Genomic DNA, 10,458 nt, shown 5'->3' on the forward strand with positions numbered 1-10,458 from the left:
GTCCCATGTGCTGGCTCTTATCCTTCCCCCCCTTGCAACTCTTACAGAAGAGAACTCAAGTGACTACAAAGGTCAGCTCTGAAGTGAAAAAGAAGTCAGGGAGACCCAGCTGCCTACTCCCAGGCTCCCTTTGTGACCATTTTTGAACCAGTGCACAAACAACTTGTCTTCCAATGAAGCAAACAAGTACTTATCAAGGGCCTTCTGGACTCCCTACATCCACTCCTGCCCTTCCAACCCAAGTTTCAAGCTGTAGTCAAAGTTAATTTCTATAAACACAAATTTGTCATGAGGATGAAATGAGTTAATATTTGTAAAGTCTGATTGGCATTACTGGCACATTGTAAGTGCTATAAAGTGTCTATTAAATAAACACATACAATGCTATTCCCCAACTCTCTCTCTTGCTGACCTTACCCCGGGCCTCAATTCAAGACTTCCTCAATCAAGTTACCTTCTGGCCTTAGCCTTAGCATGTGCCCTCCTCTTTTCCCAGATCCAAGCCTCTTCATCTGTTCAACCTCAACGCCTCCTTCACAGAAAAATATTACTCTGCCTTCTAGGACCTCCCCAAGGGAACTTAGGTTCCTTCGTAATGTTCATCACAACTGTAATTCACAATTAAATGTTTTTAGTTTTTAAATATTTTGCTAAGCTATAAATTCCCCGATTTCAAGATTAGAACCCACGACATTCTGGCTTTGAAACCAAAGGTCTGACTACCGCACTGACTGCCCCTTCCTCTCCCTCAAAGCTGGAGCCAGAAGACAAGTGGTCTTGGAGTAGAGCTCAAGGAGCTGCAAGTCTGTTTGCAGAGAGCCACACGCAGCAGCAAGGAACGCGGCGCCGCGCGCACAGGCCTCGGGTCCAGAGCAGTGGGGCATCCGTCACGTGTACCCGGCAGGGCCAGCCGTCGCCGCACCCCGGGGCAGGAATGCGGCCCCGCCCCCACTCCGGAGCCAGCAAAACCGCGCTCTCCTGGAGGACTGACGTCAATGAAGGGGGCACCTCCGGGCGCCGCGCGAGGGTGGCCGTGGGAGGAGGGAGACGGCTGGGAGGGCACGCCCCTCGCTGCTGCTCCGCCGCTAATTGGACCTGGGGCCCTTTCGTACTCTGATTTCGAGGCCAGTGGAGAGAAGGGGGCGGAGCCGGGACACGCCCCTCGCCTCTTTACGGCCGTCGATTGGCTCACTGTGTCTCCGCGTTTGAGTTTGGAAGGCTCGCCGGGAGCTCTCACCTAGGCTCGGCTGAGGATTGGCTGTTCCGGGGCTGGTGAGCGCTTTCTCCGGGGAGCCGCGGCTGCGACCGCGGTGGCCCGCCTCGGGAGGCCAGGTACGTAGGTCGGCAGCCAAGAGTTTGCTGCGGTGGAGACGGGAGGGGGAGGGCTGTCAGAGCAGAGGTGTCGCTGAGACCCGAACTCCCAGGTCCAGTTAGGGCCCGTCATGCGAAGCCCCCACGTCTAAGACTCAGGGACAGACCCGTTCTGGTGGTGTCGTCGTGTGACCTCGGCCAGGATACCCCCTCCCAAGGTCTTGTCCTGTTGATGAACGCCGTCTGGTCCTTGTGAGCACCATCGCGGCAGGAACCCCAGAGCTGCGCCCGCCCTTTCGAAAGCGTTGGAAGGGGTTGAGTGGGCGCATCATAGCTGACCCCATCCCGATTTGAGGTGTATCGGCTCTGCGCTCCTGCGTGGTGAGTAATCGCCCTAACTCCCCACGGGACCATGGAGTGCTGGGGGCACAGACACACAGTCTTGGGAGACCTGCCTTTCGATCCCTGCACCTTCCAAAACCTGCAGAAGCAGATAGCAGGTTTCAAAGCCCCCTGGGTCCTCCCTCCCCATGAAGACTTCCTCAGCCATCTGGCAGGAACAAAAATAGCAGTGGTTGAGAGTGTGGGCGCTGGGATCAGACTAGGGTTCCTATCCCAGTCTCATCCCCTACCCATCTGTCTGAGTTTGGGAAGTTACCAAACCTTTCTGAGCTCAGCTTTCTCATCTGTAAAATGGGTGTAACAACGATAGTGCCTCCTCATAGGGGTGTTGTGAGGATTAAAGATATTACTTCCCAGGAAGTGCTGTTCTGCACTTGACAGGGAGCTTCTACTGCAGGTATGATTTAAAAGTCCACAGATGTACCTATCTCCCTTTACTCTCTTCTCCCAAGAGTGAAGACCCTTTCTGAGGGAGTTTCATGACAGTAGTGAGGATGAAAATGGCAGTGATTCTGTAGTCTCTGGTGGCTAAGTAGCCTGTCTCCCTCCCATCAGCTTCCCTGGTAGCTCAGTGGTAAAAGAATCTGCCTGCCAATGCAGGAGACGCAGTTTCCGTCCCTGGGTCAGGGAGATCCCCTGGAGAAGGAAATGGCAACCCACTCCACTATTCTTGCCTGGGAAATCCCATGGACAAACAAGCCTGGTGGACTACAGTACATGGGGTCACAAAAGAGTTGGACACGACTTAGCGACTAAACAACAGCAATAACAACTCCCTCCCATCTTTCATTCATGATGTAATGTGCTGGGATAGATTCTTCACATACTAAAGTATTCATCTCCCTATCCCCTAAGGGTTATCTATTCTCACCATTTTGATGATAAACAAATTGAGGCAGGGGAAAACCAAGGCCTACCAATGTACCCAGTTATCAATGGTAGAGCCAGAATTCAGGGTTCTTGGACTCTGCTGCTGCTGCTAAGTCGCTTCAGTCGTGTCCGACTCTGTGCAACCCCATAGACGGCAGCCCACCAGGCTCCCCCATCCCTGGGATTCTCCAGGCAAGAATACTGGAGTGGGTTGCCATTTCCTTCTCCAATGCATGAAAGTGAAAAGTGAAAGTGAAGTCGCTCAGTCTTGTCCGACTCTTTGACTCTAGGAAAGAGTTATTCCTAGATCTAGCAGGAGTTTATTTTCAGGTCATATCTGAGAATTGACCTGGGAAAAGGGTCCATTTCCTTTCTCTATCTTCTGGGACACAGAATTGTAGACCAACCTGTGTCTAGTTCTCTACTGGCTGAGCTAGGCCCTGTAGGAGGCAGGACCCACATAGCCATTTGGATTGAGCCTCCTGCTTGAAAGAGCCACTGATTTTGGCTGCTGTCCAGTGGGCAGGGAAATAGGCCAAGGCCACAGGTGTTGATATGGGCCTTGGGCCAGAGCCTTCAGGTTTTTTTTCTTTTTCTAAGAGGCCCTTGGCCTCCAGTTACAGATTATCGTCATCACCAGTGCTATCTGAAGGGGGTGAGCTGAGTGAGTGAGGGCTCATTTGCCGCCCAGGTCACACGAGTGTGTTGGGCCTGTCATAGTTCCCTGCACCTCCCCGAGACCACAGTGTGAAAAGCTGTCTGAACTGAGCTTCATACATTATAAAGAGCACTCAGTTGGACACCATATTTGTATACTGCAAATTCAGTGCATGGTGAGTCACTTTTTAAATATATTTCTTTGTTAGAGCTCAGCAGTTCCTTTATTGCCTGTTTCAAAACAAGTTGAACTTCAATTTCAACATTTGATATTACTTTGGGAGTTCATTTTTAAGCTAGTTTGGATCAAATTGAAGGATTTTGCAATTAGTCTTTACTCATTAGCTCACAGATCCATGCCTATCTTTTATGTCAGCTCTGAAATGAAAGATCCATTTATAATCTTTTAATAGCCCCATGGTTTCATTTCTCAGTTTAAACAAGTGCCATTGTTCAAGTACACACTGACTTCCCTGGATTCAGATCTTGTCCCGGAAATCAGTGGGAAAGTAACACATTGAATGAAACAGGAAATTTTCTCCCAATAGTAAATTTTCTCCTGAATCTTCTGATTTATCTTTCTAAAAGTTTACCATCTAATCCTACTTGAAATCCACTGATTTTTATTCCCAGCCTCACTCTGCTGTCTGAATTCCAGGGTGAGAGGCCAAGCCAGGAGTGAGGGACCTCAAAATCTGGAGTTGCCAAGGCCTCCCTGAGGTTCATGAGGATATGGTTGAGGCTTGGGGGCTCAGACTCGCCCACATGGTTCCTTGTTGGTTGGTTTGTAACTCTGTAACTGACTGCTGGAGGCAGGGCCTTGCAGCCCTGGCAGAGGTGGGTGGCTGGACCATCTGGAAAGTCAGGCTCTGAGCCATTTCCTCCCTGAGGCAGCTGCTGCTATTTGATCCTATGGCCCATCTCTCTGAAGGGCGGGTGAGACTGCCTGAGTCTCAGAACAGGACTATCAGCCCTTCTCCCACCACCCAGGTCAGCCTAGGAGTCTGCTCTGGGCTTGGCCATGGCCAGCCTAGGTCACTAGAATGCTTTCGAGCAGTGAGTTCTCTTTCTTCTACCAGACCCTAACCCCACAGCAGCACAACAGTGTCTGGCCTCCAAGGAAGACTAAGGAGGGCAGAAAAGGGGAGTTCCCTGGCACCTAACTATACAGACCTGTCCACACATGTTGCTCCTGGGCCCTGGCAGACAAGCTAACTCATTTCCACTTCCGGGTGGACCTAGCCTCGTCATGGAATCATTGACTCTCAACACCAGCACACGCCCCGGAGACTATAAGAATAAACCCTTCCTTTCAACTGTTAAGAGGAGGACAGGCGCACAGAGGCCGTGTGAAGTGCCTGAGGTCTCTCAGCCAGTGAGTGGCAGCACTAGGGCTCAAAGCTAGTCCTCTCAGAAGCCAGAGCTCTGTGCACTGGGCTGCATTGCAGTTCCAGGTTTCTTCTGTGGAGGCTGGGACTCTTCCCCTTCAGAGTGCCATGGGTTCACGGCTTCAAGGCTGGGGCAGCCTGTCACCCTGTAAACAGCTTTGGTGCTCGTGAAGATTAAAACAAATTCCACGCCCGACTCTTGCCTGGGGTGTGGGACATTCATCCTTCTTCCCTTTCTACTGGCGAGTTTCCCCCTACATGAATTAGAAAAGAATAGTGAAACAGTCTTCACAGAAATAATGGGAAGAAATGTGCTTTGAGCTGCCTGGCTGTGAGGGCAACTTGGGTGATTCAAAAGCTCGGGGCCGCAGTCACTTAGACTAGGCCTCACCTGAGCCTAGGCCTCAGGGCTATGTATTTCAGCTTCTCTTTAGTCCCCTATGAATGGCAATGAGGTTAACAGTGCCTGATTCCTAACAATGGTTTTGAGGATGAAATGATGTCATGCACGTTGCTGATTCAGAATAAACACCCCCAGCATGCATGCTTAGTCGCTTCAGTCATGTCCGACTCTTTGCCACCCTTTGGACTTGTAGCCCACCAGGCTCCTTGGTCCATGGGATTCTCCAAGCAAGAATACCAGCATGGGTTTCCATGGCCTCCTCCAGGGGATCTCCCTGACCCAAGGATCGAACCTGTGTCTCTTATGTCTCCTGCACTGGCAGGCGGTTTCTTTACCACTAGTGCCACCTGGGAAGACAAACACCCCACAGTAGTTAGCTTTTATTTCTCTTTATCAGCCTGAAGGTGTGACTTGGTGACTGTTTTCTGGTCACAGTATATTTATATCATCCAGCTCTGGAGGTTTAATTACCACACATATTAGGTCTTAACTGGATTCCCATAATTGTGCCTACAGAGAGGCAGATTTTAAAATTCCCATTTTCCAGGTAAAAAGCACAATTTTTTTTTTGAAGTTAATTTATCTGAAAGTCTTCTGCAGGGAGGGACCTGCAGGGGGTCCCTTTATTTTAGCTACTAAATCTTTTCAAAAGAGAGAGCAGGTAGAAACTGGGACAGGGTGAGTGTAGAAATTATTAGAAGGAGGGTGGCTACTGAGGTGAGGAAGAGGGAAGGCCAGGGCAAGGGGGGATGGGGAACAGTCATATCTAAGGAGTCTGATTGGGAGGGAGAGATGGCTCAAATTCTCAAGAGCATCAAAGGCAGGTGAGAGTAAGGGTTACATCTGCATGTGGGTAGGTTGAGGATAGGAAGCTGGTGATGCTCTTATTTATATGATTCTGATCTTTTGTACTTTTTACAGTTGAGCATGTACATTTTTTATTTAAATTTATTTCAAATTTCATTTCTCCCTTTTTTAAGCTGGCCACTAGTTGACAGATTCTCTGTAATTAGCTGTATAGTGGGGTCTGACTTAGCCACCAGGCCTTCCTCGTTAGGCTCAGGACTGTGCAGGGAGAAGGGAGCACAGACAAGGCCTTCAGCTGGCTCAGGCCAGACTGCTCAGAGGAAAAGGAGGGTCCACAATACACCCCTGACCTAAGTGAAAAAGTCCCAAAAGGCCAAAAAGAGGGGCATTTACATTTATTTAGCTCCCGCCGGGGACCTGATACACATTAGACCCATTTAATCCTTACAATAATCCTAAGAAGTGGTTATTAGCCCCATTTTCTAGTTGAGCAAACAGGCCCAGAGAGATTGAGTAACTTGCCTAAGGTCACAGCCAGGAAGAGCATGGGTGTGTTAGTTGCTCAGTCGTGTCCAACTCTTTGCAACCCATGGACTGTAGCCCGCCAGGCTCCTCTGTCCATGGAATTCTCCAGGCAAGAATACTGGAATGGGTTGCCGTTACCTTCTCCAGGGGATCTTCCCGACCCAGGGATTGAACCCTGGTCTTCCACACTGTGGGCAGATTCTTTACCATCTGAGCTAACTGGGAAGCCCAGCAGAGCTGGAACTCAAAGCCAGTTCTGTATAATGCCAAGTCTTTGGTCTTCCTGGTCTCCATCTATTTTCCAATCCCATAGCCATTTCAGGCTGTAGTGAAGACAAGGGTAAGGTGGGTAAGCCTCTTATCCCTTTACCATTCACTGAAAACTACGTAGAACTGAGATAATTCAGTTTTCATTTCTTGCATATGGGGTGGGGTGTGGCACTGACCAGAGCCTAACTTTTATTGAACTTATCATAGATTTCAGCCTCTGTGCTGAGAGGATATTTCAATCCTGTAGCCCCTTCTTCTGCCCCTACCTTTCTCTCTGTGGTTCTTCAGACTGTGGTTAGATCTGATTGGTCTATTTCATGCTGTTTAACTAAATCATATGGACTTGGTTCATCCCCCCCACCCAGGAGCTTAAAAATATAAGACAGGATGCTCTTCTCAGTATTACAGATAGAAAAGCAGACTGGTGGGACATCTTGTATGGTCTTAACACTTTCTGTGTCTTCACTCAGTCCTCACAGCAACTCTAAGAAGTAGGTACTTGTATGGCTGATTAAGTTTACACAGGAAGCAGTGGAGGCGAGGAGGGTCACCTAGCCAGTGAGTGGTAGAGGCGGCTGGAAGCTGGATTCCTGCCTGTGGAGCCCAAGGCTACAGCCCCTCTCTTGCCTCTGTGGCACAGAGCTTGGGTCTCAGCATCCGAGTATTGTTCTTCAGTTTCCTCATTTGTGACATGAGGAGGTTAAAAAGTATCTACCTCCTAGGACAGTTGTGCTCGTCCATGATTCAACGATGTTATGTGAGTACAGCTGTTATGGGGGTACCTGCAACCTGAGTGCTTAAGACATTTCATCTCTAAAGTGGAGATACACAATCCTCACCTTCTGTGACCCTTAAGTTAATACATAGGTCAGGCACGTAAACACTGTAAAGTCTGACTATCGTTATTGTCTCCCCAAAGTGCCCTGGGAAGTCAGTGATTTTAAGTCAAGACTTACTCCATTTCAGCTACTGGAGAACAGAAACACCAGAAGCCCTTGTGTTGGTCAAGACCTCCAGGCTTGGGAAGGGCCCACTGAGCTGCTGACGTCCCTCCCTGCTCCTTCCTCAGCACCCAGGATGGGCACCCCTGCCTCTGTGGTCAGCGAGCCACCCCCCTGGCGGGCCCCCCTGGAGGCCCGGGGCCGCAAGCAGGCCACGGCCAACATCTTCCAGGATGCCGAGCTGCTGCAGATCCAGGGCCTGTTTCAGCGCAGCGGGGACCAGCTGGCTGAGGAACGGGCACAGATCGTCTGGGAGTGTGCAGGGGACCACCGTGTGGCCGAGGCCTTGAAGAGGCTGCGCAGGAAGAGGCCCCCTCGGCAGAAGCCCCTGGGCTCCTCGGTACACCACTGCAGCCGGCTCAGGTAGGCCACAGAGCATGACAGGCCCTCTCCTCCATTTCCTGGCTGGTGTGGCCTGGAGCCACTAACCTGGCCTCCCTGTGAAGTACCTGCCATTGGGGTTGTTGCTGGGTCTACATAGTGCCTACCAGGTGGTTGGCACTTAAGAGACTGTTACTGCTAGAGTCACCTATGACCCTGTGAACTCCCATGGGAAGGGGTGCCTGGGTCCACTCAGTGCCACCTCATTTCACAGTGATTCTGAACCAGGAACGAGGGAGGGACTGTGGTTTGGAAGGAAAAAAAAAAAATCCTGTTTACCTGTTGTTGAACAGGTAACATTCAAAAGTAAGCTGGGTGATCATCTGAGCTGTGGGACTACTGAGAAATAGCATAGGAGAGTACCGAAGAGGCATCAAGGGTTAAAAACTGTTGAGAAACTTCACCTGAAATTTCCCCCAGTCCTTCACCTCTTTGCTTAGGTCGCTGCCCACTCAGGAACAGCAAGCCCCCCAGAGACCAAGCTGAACCACATAGGTGGCCTAAGCAGTCACTCTAGGTTACGCTCTGGGCCCACAGTCAGAACACTAGATCTGAACCGGCTTTCAGAGGTCATCAGGGCAGGGGCAGCAGATCAGCTTTGTTGCTCCTGTGAATTTCAGTTGGTCAGTAATCCCTGCTGGAATCATCTTAAGAAGGCTACTTGCCCTCTGGTCTTGTATCAGGACAGGATGAGGAAGGTGGAGAAACACAGAGTGTCACACCCCCTGATCTAGTCCAACTCCTCTTACAGAAAAGCAGTCTGAAAGCTTTGCCTTGTCATGCAACTCTCTTGGGGGCAGAGATGAGACCAGAGCCCTGGTCTCATGTGGCTCTCAACAGTGTGCTTTAATAGTTAGTTCATCATGACCAAAATCTCTTCAGTCCCTGTTCTATCTTTCCAATTGATGTTGGCTTAACATGACTGTTCCCTGCAGAATTGCAGAGCCCTGTGCTCCGCCGGCTGAACCACAGAGCAGTGCCACGGAGATGGCTTCCAGTGAGCAGTATGTGAACTCTAGGAGGACCAGTGCCCGGATCCGCCGGAACTGGAGGAAGCCAGGACCCACAAGCTACCTCCATCAGATCAGACACTGAGCCAGGGAAGGGGCTGAGGCCAGCTGTATCTTCCCCAGGATTCAGAGACTTTTGCCAGAGGGCTGCGGAAGGCAAAGAAGAAAGAGACAGCCTCACAACAGCCTCACTGATGCCACTGGCCTGCTCGGGCAGAACAGGCCCAGAGGCTTCCACTGAGCTGTTATAGGGAACCCATTCCTCAACAGACTGAGGGAAAACAGTGCCCGTTTCTGCCTCAGCCCTTCTCAGTTTAACACTATGCCTGGGCTGCAGGACAGTTTCCTGGGGGTCAAGGGACAGGCACTCTGACACAGCATCCCACTACTCCTGCTACAACTGTGGCCCATGGTCCTGCAGCTCATCCCACACCCCTACCCCTTCAGGCCAGCACAGGGAAAACGTAGTTCAAGTGGCAAAATAAAACCATGTGCATTGATAGCTTTGTGAGTCTGTCACGCAAGGGGAAGATCTGGAAAGGGACAGTCTGGAGCCGGGGAGTGAGGCTTGGGCTCACTGCAGGGAGGGGGCAGTTCCCAGGAAGGAGAAAATAGGGCTGGCCTCCTGGTCCAAGGAGAGGAGAAGGGTCTTTCGCCCCTCACCAGCTCCTATTACAGTTGGAGCTGCGTAGTGGGCAGCGGGCCCTGGGTGGGATGAGTCTGCAGTCAACGCAGTGGGTACTAGCTCCTCAGCTGCCCTCTTCACCCCTGTGGGCCAACCATTCTGAGGCGGCTCAACAGCTGCACCAATCATGCCTTTTGCGTTACTGAAGTTTCCTGAAAACCTGTGAAGTGAGGATTTCTGACTGCTGTTCTGGCTTTGGCTCAAAAGAAGCCATTAGCATTTAGCTTCCCTCGCACCCCTCCTATCTGCTTGATTATCCTCACTTAGGAGCCAGGGTTCAAATCGCTCCAGGTGGACAGGTATGCACACACAGAGCAGGGCTGCCCTCTTGTGGCCAAGAAGAAAAGCCAGTCCACATTCCTTATCCCAACCCCTTGGGGAAAGATGATTTTGGAATTTAGAATTATTTCAGCTTTTAGAAAGTAGACATTGCAAAAACTGTAAAATCCCTATCGGAGGAACATCTCAAAACAAAACACTAATATTTCTGCAAGAATATTCACAGTAAGAAAGATACATGATGATTATAAACAGCTTTGCATCAATCAATGTAGGTTCAGGTCAGGTGTTGGTGTCAAATGGGTTAAAAACAATATTTTGGGAAATGAGAACCTGTACCTTCCTCTACTAGAGGAAAATAGATTCAAGAGCCATATCTCAGCAACTCCATGGCAACACAGGGTTCTCTGCCCTTAAAAAGGCATCCTACCTTGTCTTCTTTCCACCAAAGAAAGCTAGACAAAAAAGG

General features: G+C 50.3%; 1 protein-coding gene across 7 annotated transcripts; it reads left to right on the forward strand.

Moving 5' to 3' along the window:
• Positions 1-1,239: 1,239 nt before the first annotated feature.
• On the forward strand, positions 1,240-9,525 carry AVPI1 (arginine vasopressin induced 1). Of its 7 annotated transcripts, none has more exons than XM_081549862.1 (4): positions 1,240-1,332; positions 1,425-1,692; positions 7,600-7,997; positions 8,951-9,525. In XM_081549862.1, the coding sequence occupies exons 3-4, from the start codon at positions 7,711-7,713 to the stop codon at positions 9,108-9,110; spliced, it is 447 nt and encodes a 148-aa protein (XP_081405988.1). In that variant the 5' UTR covers positions 1,240-1,332; positions 1,425-1,692; positions 7,600-7,710; the 3' UTR covers positions 9,111-9,525. The 7 variants fall into 7 exon arrangements, with proteins under 7 accessions (XP_081405988.1, XP_081406017.1, XP_081405985.1 ...); XM_081549891.1 differs by having other exon boundaries at positions 7,703-7,997; XM_081549859.1 differs by having other exon boundaries at positions 1,514-1,692.
• The last annotated feature ends 933 nt before the right edge of the window (positions 9,526-10,458 follow it).

This window comes from Giraffa tippelskirchi, chromosome 2 (assembly GCF_054371585.1).
Source record: "Giraffa tippelskirchi isolate mGirTip1 chromosome 2, T2T-mGirTip1v1.2.pri, whole genome shotgun sequence".
NCBI classification, from domain to species: domain Eukaryota; kingdom Metazoa; phylum Chordata; class Mammalia; order Artiodactyla; family Giraffidae; genus Giraffa; species Giraffa tippelskirchi.